We start from the raw sequence: 13,156 nt of genomic DNA, 5'->3' as shown, positions 1-13,156 counted from the left end.
GTCAATGGCAGCCTTCCCTCCTCTAAAACCATCCCGGGAACAATACCGTTTTCTTTTAAGTTTGGTCGAGTTTATGCGAGGGGCGAGAAAAGCCTGATATCGAGGTATGTAAGTATGTTTATGCGCTCTTGGATTTATAGCAGTGAGGGCATGGTCTAAGGGTATGTACTTGAAGAGTTGCGGCCGTGGCTCGCTATATGTATATCCTGATATAATGTTAGCTAAACAACTTTTTGGCCCAGATGAAAAGACGGCGATGGTTACCAAGGTAGATGATGAAAGGCAGATATCCACTGCAACAAGTAATAGGAGTGCGGTCAGTAATTAGATTAAAGATTAAGTAGGTTGCTAGAAAAATCAACTCACTAATGAATAGCCACTCGGGAAATGCCAATGACCTTGGAAATACGTTCCTATATACAATTTAGTGGACGAAAACCTTTGCGGGAGCAGAGTAAGCGGCGTACCTTGGTCTCTTCGGAGAACTGAACCATTTTGGAGGAGGTCGGAGGGAAAATATATATGATATAGGGATAGTTCGCTCGCTTATTTGTGGTTGATGCGGTTGTTTGGAGCTTGTCGATCTTATGTTCACTGTTGTCGAGGTTGTTCGACGCAGAAGTTGAAAGTTGAAGCTGGAGCGGACAAGGTTTTCGCCGAGGGACAGCTCAGGCCGTATCGGGCAATTCGAATTCTCCATGTTTATTTCTTCCCTTGCTTCCACAACCAACCATATCCAACACATTTACAAAATATCCAGCTTGTCGATACATAGCTGTATCCTTTTTATTAAAATAACAATCGCAGGCCTCACAAATCGCATCTCTCCACCATGGCTGGAGTCCGGCATTGGTATGTAAAGTGGCACCCAACATCCCAAGCATGAAAAGCTGACACTGTCTTCACAGGGAGCAAGACAAAGAAGCGACCGTATATATCGGTAATCTAGATGAGCGCGTCACAGATAGCCTGGTCTGGGAGTTGATGCTCCAAGCCGGCCGCATCGTCAACGTCCATCTCCCCAAGGACCGCGTCACGCAGACCCATCAGGGCTACGGGTTCGTCGAATTCATTAGCGAGGAGGATGCCGAATATGCTGCTCGAATCATGAACCAAGTCCGCCTCTACGGGAAACCCATTCGAGTAAATAAGGCGTCTGCAGACAAGCAAAAGACGGTCGAGGTTGGCGCGGAGTTGTTTGTGGGCAATCTTGACCCCATGGTTACAGAGCAGGTGTTATATGACACGTTCAGTCGGTTTGGGAGTCTTATATCTGCTCCTAAGGTATGTTACCTGCATTGCTCTACCTGCTATTCCTTTATTTTTTGTTGACAAACTAACCCGTATGTATTAGATTGCACGAGATGACGCGAACCTTTCCAAGGGCTACGGCTTCGTCTCCTTCTCTAACTTTGAAGCCTCAGACGACGCAATTGCAAACATGAACGGTCAATACCTCATGAACAAAGAAATCTCCGTCCAATACGCCTACAAAAAGGACGGCAAGGGTGAGCGACACGGCGACCAGGCCGAACGCATGCTCGCCGCCCAAGCGCGAAAACACAACGTTCAGCCTCAAGCACAACCCCTGCCCCCACAACTTGTTGGGGGCGGAGCGGGCGCGCATCAAGGAGCCCAGCCTCCACTTGTTGACGGCGAGGGCCCTGGTGCTGTTGGTGCTGGTCGAGGAATGAACCCTATCGCTGCGGCTGGCGGTCCACCAGACTTTGGCGGCGGGCGGGGGCTCCCCATCGTCAACGGCGCCGGTGGCTTCCATCACAACCAGCACATGCCACCAGCACAACACCCGCACCCGCACCCGCACCCGCACCAACAACATCCACACCAACACCATCGCCCACCACCTCATGTGCATCATCCCCCTCCGGCCCTTTCCGCGCCCCCTCCAGGCCTCCCTGCCCGACCACCCCCATCCCAAGCCGGCTATGGCGGGCCGCCACCGCAAGGATTCGTCCCCCCACCTCGCTTCGGTCAGCAGCCGCCACCAGCTGGCTTTGGGCCTCCTGCGTCTGCAGCAGGTCCCCCAGGTGCTGCACCGCCTCCGCTTCCGCCTGGGTTTCAGCAGCCCGGGTATGGGAGGGGTCGGTGATTGCATGAGAATTTCTAGGGCTAGTTGCGTATGTTATGTTACGGCTGCGGCTACTGCGCCTAAAGGACACCGGAAACTCTGTGCTGTGCCCTGAAAGATATTACCGGAATGTACACCGCCAATATATGACGAAATGTCTTGCCATTTGGACAAAGAGAAAGAGCTAATTGAAGCATTCCGCCACCCTTATATGGCCCTCTTGGAACGTCGAAAGGCTCCAAAGCATGGAAAGCACACACCAGCAGCAACTCTACAGGTCCCAAGGCGAGGAAATAAATGGAGATTTCAAGATTTAATATCGACCCCAAGCAGGGCGACCCCCATGGGTGAAGGGGAAACAAACACAAGCTTTGTACTGTACATATAGCTGTTAAATAAGCAAGGAAACTAAAACGTGAGAGGTCAATGGGGGAAAATATATTTTTAGCTAGACGAAAGCTACCTAAGGCAAGGAGGGGTACAAAAGTTTCATGGATTAGTAACTTGTTTCGATGACAGAAAAGATTTAGTGGAGAAAGAAGAGGGCAAAAAACTCAAGAGAAACAATATTTAAGGAAAATGATAGTGGTCGCTGGTGGTTAGGGAGATATGTAGTGACGGACATAGGAAAAATAGGGGTTGTGTGTTGCTAGCCAGAACGCAGTGAGCAGAATCAAATCACGCTTCATCAGATGAATATATATGGAAAGAAAACAAAAGAGTACAAGGAAATCCCGCTCAAGCCATTGCATCCAATTACCCATATACATCCTATAGACCCACCCCGCCTTAAAAAGAAAAAGAAAATCAACCCTTACGAAAATGAAACAAACTTCGGATCCCTCGGTCTCCCGTCAGGCCCGATATCGTTCTTCGCAAAGCGCCGCTCCATATAGATCCTCCTCGCCTCATTAAAATCCACCCGTTGCCGCTTCATGATCTTTAGCACCTCACGCTTGCCGACTCGGTCGAGCCCTGCGCGCCCGTCGCCTGATGCTACATTGTTGGAGAGATCGAAGTCTGCGGAAGAGAGCCCTGCTTCCATGTCGCCAGTGAAGGATTCAGGGAGGCGGGAATAGAGGTAGTCGGGTAAGTGGAGGAGCGGGAGCCAATGAATACGGGTTAGATAGAGGGCTGTCAAATTTGTTAGATACAGAAGGAGGAGGGAGGGGTTTGGTGGAGATTAGGGCTTGACGGATAGACGTTACCTGTGCCCGTGACGAGGGCTAGGAATGTGAGGGAGTAGAGTAAGTAGGACATTATGCTTTTTTCTTCTTCTTTGTATTCCCCGTATATCTTTATAGGGATGGCGGATTACGGCGGAGATAAAGGGAAGTCTTAGCGTAACTGGTCAATGGCCTAGCTGTACGGAGTAGTTGAAACGAGTGTTGGAAAGTGGAATAAAATGATGGCAGTAATAATAATAAATAATAAATGGAAATCAAAATCGCCGAATCAAAAGAAAGGAAATAGTAGAGAATGTGAAGAGGTACGACGTTCAGGTGTATGAAACTATACAATCATCGAAGCTCATGTGGGTGACGGGCTTTTTGAGCAGGCCTGACGCTGTACGACTAGTTATCGCATGTTCAGTCCAGACAAACTGAGATTCTGGCAGCGAAAGTTCACGGTATATATCTGCTCTGCTGGACCCCCGAATCCAGATGTATAGCATTAGATGGACAGTCAAAGTGTCTTCTTGTCTTGTCGGCTCAGTTCCCATTCGGATGTTCGCGCTGGACAATACGATGCTGCGGCTCCAATGCTGACTCAACAATGACATAGTAATGATCACGTGGAGATATGTCCGGATGCATGTAATTCCGGCCGTCCTTGATACCTAGTTACTATTCCTAGGTAGGAGATGTTAGCGAGCCCAAAGCGGAAAGCGGTTGGCTTGGCCGCCAAGAGTTGCAAAATAATACACACAAGCGAAGCGACATCAACAACGACGAAGAGTCTAAGCCAGTCGAGATATTCAACTGCGAGCCTTCAATTCCTTCCACACCGTTCCTCTCGACTCGACTCGCCTCCAGCCTACATCATGTCGTACGCAGGCAGACCTAATTTGTCGGACGATGTCGTCTGGGAGATTGCCCGTACGTTTTGATATCTTGTTGATTTTGGAACCTTTTCGGAGGACGCTTTGGACTGATCGTGAAATTGAACAACAGGCACCCAGAACTCGTTCATGGTGAAGCGTGCCGGCGTCCAATTCTCCCGCGACCCTCTTAACTTGGTCAACAAGCACTCGCGAAAGGTTTGCGCCTTCTATATATCGATATCTACACATCTCAACATGGGGAAGAAATGTACTGACGGATGGGCCTTGCTTGAAATTTAGTATGCCGGGTTCGCGAACTCCAAGGTACGGACATAATTATTCCACGAACGGAAACGAAAAACAGCAGATAATTGGAGCATGCGATATGGGAAAGCCAGAAACATGAGACTGATTTATTTTGTCATGAAAATACAGGCCATTGGAATCAATGCCACTGAGAGTGGAAACATCGCCGTGACCACCAAGAAGCCCGCCATGGGCCACAGACCGGCCTCCAGCACCGTCACCAACACCTACAGCTCCACTGCTACCAGCCGAAAGTAAGCTTGACCTTTTCTTGCATCTGATGTTGGATGCAGGGAGAAGAGGGAGAAGAATTGAACTAGGGGAAGAGCAATACGATTTGTTGTGTATCTTCGAGGATGAATTGGCTGATGTGGATATTTTTTTTAAAATACAGGATCTACAAGGGCGTCGCCAACACCGCCGCCAAGAGCGGGTACCGTCCCGATCTCCGCGCTGAGGCCGTCAGCCGTGTCAGCGCGATCAGAAAGTCGCAACGGCCCAAGAAGGAGGCTCCCGTGAAGAAGGCCAGAGGAGCCAAGGCCCGGAAGGCTGCTGAGGAGTCGTCTTAGGGGGTTTATTTCTTTGGTTTGAAAGGGATCGCTTGATGGGAGTTTATTTTGCTTTAGGTGGGTGAATTTGACTGGAATATCGATTTGATTTGGGGCAACGGGGTTAATTAATGGAAACCTGAAACCTCAACTCTTACGGAAAATCCCCCGTGGGGAGTGGGAGAGGGAGAGGGAGGGCTATCTGGGAGCCGAGAGTTCCATTTGGTTGAAAGGGTTTCATGAGACAATTCCTTTCTAATTTAAACCACAAAAAAATTATAAATCCAAAGCCTTTAAATCGAAATTCCAAGTCCATGTTTACTCATAGCTCCTTTCGTTATATTCAAATGAACATGATTGTGTCCGCTACTCACTCTTAACTTATTTACCACCTTCACTCCAACGTCCCATCCCCTATATCTATAGCGACAGCAGTCTAGGAACAATAAATTATCTAACCAGTCCCATTAAAAGGGTATTGGCCGAAAATGATGTCACGCTAGCCATCAGGGTATCATTTGCTCCGCAACATTCCGGGCATTTTCGAGGGTCAATTATAATTTTACTAATCGAATAAATCAGCCATCTTGAAAATTGGTTGGACGACAAGAGAGGGAGGGAGAGCCCCAGAAAATTATCTGCTGGAGTATGTATGGCATTTGTCGCTCAAATGAGCAAGGTAGCTTAGATATATTGGGAAATGTATTCAAGTACAAGTACTGTCTGTAACCTAATGTTGTTGTGCTTGTTGCGGTATTATCGTGTATTATTGTTGACGATTCGTATGTAATACCAATACAGATACAGCCCCTCCACGACATGTGACACGCCCCTCGCGGGCTTTGTTCTGATTCTCGTCGGGCGAATCTCAACTTGCTTCCGGACTCCTCAACCTCTCAAACCTCTCTTCTTCTTCTATTCTTCTGCTTCAAAAAGCTCAATCTTTCGTAAGTCACCTATCTCCATACCCTTTCATCCTGTAACCTGCCCAATTCTCATCGAGCCCTCCTAGATTCGACTGTCCGCGAATTCAGATTACCCCACTCCGATACATCCCGCCCAAACTAGCCATCATGGTCAAAGCAGGTTAGTTATGCTCCAAAGAGCTATCATGTTGTCTAGGGAAAAGGCTTCTTCTAACTAATTGCTAGTCGTTCTCGGTGCCTCTGGTGGCATTGGCCAGGTGTGTGCTTCCTATATCGACTACGGGACACCCAAAAACAGCCAAGATATACAAAGAAACCAATTTCAAATTGTTCTTAATCAGGTAGTATATGAAGCGGATACTAACTCTGCTCTCAATATATCTCTAGCCGCTTTCCCTTCTCCTCAAAGCCAGCCCTCTCGTTGATCAGCTCGCTCTTTACGATGTCGTCAATACCCCAGGCGTTGCCGCTGACCTCTCTCACATCTCCTCCATTGCCGTATGTATTCCCCGATACACCACAGATATGAATTGGAATGCTAACAATCGTCTATATAGACTGTCAAGGGATATCTACCCAAAGACGACGGCCTTAAGGATGCCCTCACTGGCGCTGATGTCGTCGTCATCCCCGCCGGAATTCCTCGTATGCAATCCCATACATCTCACCTCGTACCTATTCCAGAGCTGAATTAACCACGTTTCACCCCATCAGGAAAACCCGGTATGACCCGCGATGATCTGTTCAAGGTCAACGCCGGAATCGTTCAGACCCTCGTCAAGGGCATCGCAGAGCACAGCCCTAAGGCTTTTATTCTCATCATTTCCAACCCCGTCAACTCCACTGTCCCCATTGCGGCTGAGGTTCTCAAGGCTGCTGGCGTTTTCGACCCCAAGCGCCTCTTTGGCGTCACCACTCTCGATGTCGTTCGTGCCGAGACCTTCACCCAGGAGTTCACCGGTCAGAAGGACCCTTCCAAGACGACCATTCCCGTCATTGGTGGCCACTCCGGCGAGACCATCGTACCCCTTTTCAGCCAGGCCAAGCCAGCTGTCAACATTCCTGCGGATAGATACGATGCCCTTGTAAACCGTAAGTCGAATCTTTGACACCTGCAATTGACCAATCCGTTTGTACTAGTCACTAATTAAGGAAACAGGCGTCCAGTTTGGCGGTGACGAGGTCGTCAAGGCCAAGGATGGAGCTGGCTCTGCCACCTTGTCCATGGCTTATGCTGGTTTCCGGTAAGTTCCCCTCCCCTCCCTCTCTAACGGTTTTCGGATATAATGTACTGTACATGTACTGCACATTGACTAATAATGAACCCAGTTTCGCCGAGAGCATCATCAAAGCCTCCACGGGCGAGAAGGGTATTGTCGAGCCAACTTACGTCTACCTTCCTGGTGTTGAAGGAGGCGATGCTATCAAGAGCAAAGTCGGCTTGGATTTCTTTTCTATCCCCGTAGAACTGGGCGTAAGTAAACCAAGCCACCCCAATGGAATTAACTTTGGACAGATGCACACAGACTAATATATGAAAACAGACTTCCGGCGCAGAAAAGGCCCAGAACATCCTCGGCGATATCACGGAGCAGGAGAAGAAACTTCTCGAAGTCTGCATCAAGGGCCTCAAGGGCAACATCGAGAAGGGCGTCGAATTTGCTCAGAGCCCACCCCCAAAGTAAACTCCCAACCCAACCCAGCCCGCTCTATTAATTCCTTCTACTCCTACCCTCCATCTTCATCATCAGCATCATAATCATAGCCAAAAATGAAATTTCTTGCGCTCCAATTCAACCGTCCATCCATTAGCGCTTGTTCATTCCCCAAAAGTGAACCGCACCTTTTTTCTTTTTTCCTTTTTTTTCCTTGCATCCCTTGCCCTAGGCATCCGCCCAAACCGAAGAATAGAAGAAAGGCACAAAAACACGAACTGTAAGCGAGAGGCATGTTTACTAATTAATGGTTTTATTTCCCTCCCTCCTTTTCCGGCGGATAGGCTCTAGGATCATCATATAAGACAGACACAAGCATACACAGCATAGATCGCGATGAGACAACGCATATGGAACAAAAAAGAAATACATTCAGCTTTCCCTCATACATTTCTATATAGCGAGTGCCTTGGTAGTGGGTCAGCAAGGGCCGGGTTGGTGGTTTCGGCTTTAAAGAAAAAAAGATGAACCTAATACAAGAATGAATAGAATGGCATGTTCTCTAGAAAATGAATACATGCGTCACGTTTCAATTCCTTCCGGCACCACCTGTTGGGGCATTTCCTCCTACTTGTTCCATGGTACCGACTATCGAAGGAAAAGAAGAAAATGAAAAATGAAAATGTAATAGAGAAAGATAGAATGCAGAAAGGAGACTCGGCAAGTATCCATGAAAATTTGATTTCATTAAACCCTAAGTTCCGTAAACATGTACGAACTCCTAGTAACTCCAAAGAAATAAATCAAAATGAACAAATAACCCTACAAAATAGCACAGGCCAGGGTATTTATTTACTCAAGTTAGGGGGTATCTCAACATGTTCATGACTTGGGGTGTTGTAATTGCTGCTGTGGCTGTGTTGGCGGTTGCGTTATCTGCATCGTCTTGATCTGAAATGTTGCGCTGGGGAGGTCTGACGACTCAGCTTGCACGGTGGCGGTTATGCCCATGCTTGCTAGGCCACCGCGGATTATCCCGCAGGGGAACCAGAGGTACTAAACGTTGAGTTAGAGAGGGCTTGCTTGGATGTTAAGTTCTGCGGGGTGCGCGGGTCTTGCAGATAAAGGGGGGAAAATTGGCGGGTAGCTGATGATCCACTTTGATATCCTTTAATTTCTTTCGCTTTTGCTGGGATACTTACTGATTGTGCCTTTGCGGTGGCTTCGTTCCGATTTGACATACTCATTCGTATCAAAGGGCGGAAGGCGTTATCGGTTAGAACGTACACGCCCTACAGACAGAACTTTAGTGATATGTTCACCCTGATACGCACGACGCTTGATCCAATTATCAAAGGGTAACGGGGTAGATAGAATGGAATAGAGCGTCGCTTGGGAAGTGAAAATGGGGTGAGGGTATGTTGGGGAGTTGAAACCCCTTCCTGGTGTTTGCTTCAGTACCCTATGGTTCGTTTTAAGATTATCAATTTGCTTCCGGAATAAAATCGTCCAAAAATCTTTGCAAAGGAATTTTATCACATCGAGATTATCTGTGAATCGGGGTCTGTCTCGTGAAAATCTATCGGCGCATCCCATACATATGATATCAGTTAGCCAATGTTGGTCCAACATAGAGAAGGGATATCGTGCGGTATGCAAATGGGAAATTGTAGTAGCACGAAATAGATCACCAGTACGGGGATATAAGAAAACGATTGGAGAAGAAGATATGTAGGAATATACGATATCGTACATCCATTCGTCACCAATGCTCACTCCCAATCCCAGTCCAGAAATGCACAGGAAGCTGGAGTATACCAATCTATACATCTTCGATATATGGGGCATATCTCCATGTATATTTGCCTCACCTCTCAGCCAACCCTTGTCCAACTCGAAACCCCAACGTCTCCAATCTATAAAACGTAGCTTCGCGATGCTCTTCTTCGTCCAATTTTCCTTCCACACCTGATAGTTCCTCCGCTAGTCGCTCAGCCATTGGCACTAGTTCTATGAGGAGTAGATCTAGACATGACGCGCTGACGAAACGGGCATGCGGGTCCGATACGTTGAACGGTTGGGGAAGTGTGTCGACGGACATCTGACTGAGAGGGCGGGGTGTAGGGTTGATGCTTTTGTTCGTGCGGAGAACCGCTGGGGATTTAGGATAAGTTGTTCGGAGCGGAACGAGAAGGGACCGGTGCTGTTTTATTTGGGAAAGTATTAGGATTGCAGGGTGTCTGAGATTTGAAGAAGTATCATTCTTTTAGTGTCTGGGAGGATTTTGAGGAGTAATTGAGGCGTAGAAGGAGAGTTTATTGAAATGTGAAGAGAGAGAGAGCTTTCTTATCTGCGGAGGATGGGATGGGGATGGTAGATAACTAGTTACCTAATCCGGTTAAGCTCTTCATCATTTATATACATCGGTTTTTATAACTAACTTCACTGTGAATTATATCATCTCACTAATACTCAGATAATAATCAAGAATTCAGAGAAATTTAGACGAAGTAATAGGAAAGTTGAAACTCTTATCCTATATAATAGAAGGTTACAGATAAAAGAAAATATTAGCTTAACTGACAGCTATATCCATTATTAAATAGATACATAGATTATCTTCTCACTATGATAATGTCTTCTCTGAAGAAGAGATATTGAAAATTATTAGACATAGAAATTTAATGTGAGAATCATCCATATTATTAAGAATACAGTAGTCTATGATTGCCAATACTCTCTTGTGTACGAATATAGATTGATTACTGTTTTAATCAAAACAAAGCATTGCGCTTAGGCTATTAGAGGAGAATGATATAGAACCTCATGTTCTCGGTTCGGTTTGTTTATGGGGTTTGACGGTTTCTAACGCGTCTCACTTTGAAAACCAAGGAAAGACAACGAGGGGAAGACAAGGCATATGCAATGGGACTTGGGCAACAATCCACGTTTAATCATTTCTAGATATTCTAGCTCAAGGGAAAAAAAATATGTATCATTGGCTCCCGAACGCCTCGCTCCACAAGGTTGCCCGTATTATCCCTAATTCAAATAACGTAAATGCCCATGCTACGTGCGGGTGGTGTAGCAGGCAAGCAGACGGTAGATGGCGACAATCCCCGGCCAAAACGATTCCTTGCGCCGAGACTTCCTTTCACACAAGTGGAAGAGAACAGAATAAAATATACGAATGAAATAGAAGACTGCGCTGGAAAGCAGGTAGCAATCGAAAATCTTCCCAGACAAAAACCTCTTGTAAACCACAATAGTCGATTATTGACATTTTGGTGAATAAAAGATTTTTTAGGCATCATAATAAAACGGGTTCGCGGCTGGAGAGTTAGATTCACTCTGACTGGAGAGGCCAAAACTGGCATTGCTCACGTTGGCCCGTGGGGCAAAATCTGAATACCGATGTCTCGAATATTGACTGGAGCTAAGTTGTAGGTGTGGGCGCTTTGCGGGACGAGGAGGTTCCTCCTCTTCATCGTCGCTTATAGTCAAGTCAATGACCTGGCTAGCTGGTCGTTTATTATTTGGTGTTGGCCAAGAGGCAGACTGAGTGGATGAAAGTTCCCCAGCCTGTGCTGGTGGGGTGCGGTGAAGGGTCATTGCGGTAGACGGCTCCTGTTTTAGGGAGACTACTCGTGAATCTTGGATTTCTATTAAATCATCATCCCTGCCATCGGTTGCGGGGGATGGGTCTCCGCCCGGTGTCAGATTGTCACCGTCTCTTGATATATGCCACGTGCCGTCTGGGTCAACTGTAACTTGATCAAGGCTCGGCGGTGTCGACCTCAGTATAATATCGACGTATCTAATTGCGTTAGTTAGAGGTAAATAGTGGATGAGTTTGAATCCTTTGAGAAATACTAATGGCTTACTGGTCGATTTGCAGTGCTTCGAAGTTCGTTGCTTTGTTGCACACAGGACACGTCCACGTCGGAGCCTGCTCTTGCAATTGTAGAAACGATGTCGCATCGAAGCACTGGTTATGTAAACAAATCGTAGACCTGCAGGGAACCGCTATTCGAAGGGTTGATAGGGGGCATTTTAATGACATTACGGTAGAAGTCGCAACAATGTCGGCATCTTCGGCTTTGCTTTTCACTAATATTGTTTTGTCAGATATGATTGAGCAGTTCGTGGTACATCCATAATCCGAGAACCTCTTACTTTCACGTATAACTTGCTCAGCCGATATTGTTTTGCGATCTCGTAATCGGTTCACCAACTCCTCCACTGAACGTTTTCGAACAAGGTATATAACTACAAAGTATTTCTACACATAGAAAATTAGTTCAACGAGCCAAAGTAACACATATAGTGATGGGCCAGGCCTGATGAGTAGTTGTTTATGGCTTGCCTTCTGTGTAAGTGCGTATGTCATAACGACGTGGTTAGCATAGCCAGCCTTCTTTCGGATGAAACCGGTAATGTCTGCAGGCCGCGTTGAACCAGGCTTGTTCTTCAGCCCTCGTAAGTTTGCCTTAACGTCGTCTAGGTTCGCCTTGAGCTCAACTTGGTGAGGGAAAGTAATGTCACTTTTGGTATACTGAGTGAGGCCGCTATCTACTGCACAGTAAACCATCACGCGCCAAGATGGGTCATTTTGCAGCCGGGCTGCATTCATCGCTGAAAGGACAACTTTTAGATTTACGCTATCTCGCGTACTTTCCCTGACTGCAAAGATTTTAGTCATTTGCCGTGCAAAGCATTCTGAGAGCATCTAGAGCTCACCTTTGCATTCTACCACTGGTGTCAACGGTTCTAGTATAGAATAAAAAGGGCTGTCCTTAAACCTAAGTCGACCTAGGAATGCAATTAGTTCAAAACCAAGTATACATGACCTATGGGAAAGCATACCATCAGGAAAGGAATGACTTGGAGTCATTGGGAGTGAAAAGGTGGACACTGGTTGCTGCGCATATGTGGACGGTGCAGATTGAGGCTGTTGGTAGGTAGCAGGAGACTGTGAAGGAGTGGATGGCGGTGGATGTTGAGCTGTAGCATAGATGAATTCTTTCAGTAGATTATATCTATCGTTTTGCCCCGAACGAAAGCATTGTTCAAGTCCTGGGGGAATCCAATGTCAGTACTGCTTGCTGCCCTTGCGGCTAGAGGGTTTGAGACTTACGGCCAATTATTCGTTCTTGTAAAACGGCCTTAACACCCGAGACTGCAAGGCCCTCATATCGCAATATGTCCTTTAGTTGGGCATTTAATAACGACTTCACCAGAGCTATAACCCGTTGCAAGTCTGCCATATCCTGTCCTGTTGAAGCCATTTCGAGAATTCGTCGACTCTAGGCTAACGGCTACGAAGAGGAGGTGACATAGAAGGGGCCGAGTTTGCTAGGTACAAAGGCGGGAGGATACATTTGCGAATAAAGTTACAATAAAGGTCGGTAGGACAGAGCGAAGTGAATCTATGAATCTGGCTGCCGCCTCTCAAAATATCGTCGCGTTGTTGCCGCCTCCGGCGAAGATGATAGCTCGGATGAAATTATTTAGCGACGGTGACCTCACTCTGCGGGCGGCTGCTGACATAAGCCGATTCAGGCCAGGCCAGCCCCACCCACCCCAGG

The 13,156-nt window shown here is 47.0% G+C and overlaps 6 protein-coding genes across 8 annotated transcripts; 3 read left to right on the top strand and 3 right to left on the bottom strand.

The window, feature by feature from the left end:
- The first annotated feature begins 594 nt into the window (after positions 1–594).
- Positions 595–3,580, top strand: BDCG_09145 (spliceosome-associated protein 49). The gene is made up of 3 exons (XM_045424932.1): positions 595–852; positions 909–1,284; positions 1,355–3,580. Exons 1-3 carry the CDS (start codon positions 833–835, stop codon positions 2,108–2,110), a joined length of 1,152 nt encoding a protein of 383 aa, XP_045273536.1. The 5' UTR covers positions 595–832; the 3' UTR covers positions 2,111–3,580.
- BDCG_09144 (uncharacterized protein) lies at positions 1,805–3,888 on the bottom strand. The gene is made up of 2 exons (XM_045424931.1): positions 3,298–3,888; positions 1,805–3,223 (listed from the first exon to the last, which is right to left on the bottom strand). Exons 1-2 carry the CDS (start codon positions 3,347–3,349, stop codon positions 2,904–2,906), a joined length of 372 nt encoding a protein of 123 aa, XP_045273535.1. The 5' UTR covers positions 3,350–3,888; the 3' UTR covers positions 1,805–2,903.
- Positions 3,889–3,897: 9 nt separating this feature from the next.
- BDCG_09143 (50S ribosomal protein L28e) lies at positions 3,898–5,708 on the top strand. Its single transcript, XM_045424930.1, has 5 exons — positions 3,898–4,188; positions 4,264–4,349; positions 4,434–4,457; positions 4,569–4,693; positions 4,834–5,708. Exons 1-5 carry the CDS (start codon positions 3,954–3,956, stop codon positions 5,006–5,008), a joined length of 645 nt encoding a protein of 214 aa, XP_045273534.1. The 5' UTR covers positions 3,898–3,953; the 3' UTR covers positions 5,009–5,708.
- Positions 5,709–5,710: 2 nt separating this feature from the next.
- BDCG_09142 lies at positions 5,711–8,476 on the top strand. 2 transcript variants are annotated; one of them, XM_045424928.1, is made up of 10 exons: positions 5,711–5,934; positions 6,000–6,073; positions 6,139–6,170; positions 6,301–6,411; positions 6,471–6,558; positions 6,628–7,005; positions 7,073–7,157; positions 7,243–7,387; positions 7,458–7,594; positions 7,913–8,476. In XM_045424928.1, exons 2-10 carry the CDS (start codon positions 6,061–6,063, stop codon positions 7,917–7,919), a joined length of 996 nt encoding a protein of 331 aa, XP_045282827.1. In that variant the 5' UTR covers positions 5,711–5,934; positions 6,000–6,060; the 3' UTR covers positions 7,920–8,476. The 2 variants fall into 2 exon arrangements, with proteins under 2 accessions (XP_045282827.1, XP_045273533.1); XM_045424929.1 differs by having other exon boundaries at positions 7,458–8,476.
- On the bottom strand, positions 7,152–9,934 carry BDCG_09141. Of its 2 annotated transcripts, none has more exons than XM_045424926.1 (4): positions 9,440–9,934; positions 9,030–9,147; positions 8,771–8,860; positions 7,152–8,624 (listed from the first exon to the last, which is right to left on the bottom strand). In XM_045424926.1, the coding sequence occupies exons 1-4, from the start codon at positions 9,667–9,669 to the stop codon at positions 8,451–8,453; spliced, it is 612 nt and encodes a 203-aa protein (XP_045282825.1). In that variant the 5' UTR covers positions 9,670–9,934; the 3' UTR covers positions 7,152–8,450. The 2 variants fall into 2 exon arrangements, with proteins under 2 accessions (XP_045282825.1, XP_045282826.1); XM_045424927.1 differs by having other exon boundaries at positions 7,741–8,624; positions 9,322–9,923.
- A 299-nt stretch (positions 9,935–10,233) lies between these two features.
- BDCG_09140 (SUMO ligase SizA) lies at positions 10,234–13,056 on the bottom strand. Its single transcript, XM_045424925.1, has 7 exons — positions 12,706–13,056; positions 12,435–12,644; positions 12,309–12,380; positions 11,935–12,251; positions 11,745–11,850; positions 11,453–11,678; positions 10,234–11,385 (listed from the first exon to the last, which is right to left on the bottom strand). The coding sequence occupies exons 1-7, from the start codon at positions 12,854–12,856 to the stop codon at positions 10,872–10,874; spliced, it is 1,596 nt and encodes a 531-aa protein (XP_045273532.1). The 5' UTR covers positions 12,857–13,056; the 3' UTR covers positions 10,234–10,871.
- Positions 13,057–13,156: the final 100 nt, after the last annotated feature.

Source organism: Blastomyces dermatitidis (assembly GCF_000003525.1).
Source record: "Blastomyces dermatitidis ER-3 genomic scaffold supercont1.14, whole genome shotgun sequence".
In the NCBI taxonomy this organism is placed as follows: domain Eukaryota; kingdom Fungi; phylum Ascomycota; class Eurotiomycetes; order Onygenales; family Ajellomycetaceae; genus Blastomyces; species Blastomyces dermatitidis.
This window is presented reverse-complemented; position numbering and strand designations above follow the sequence as displayed.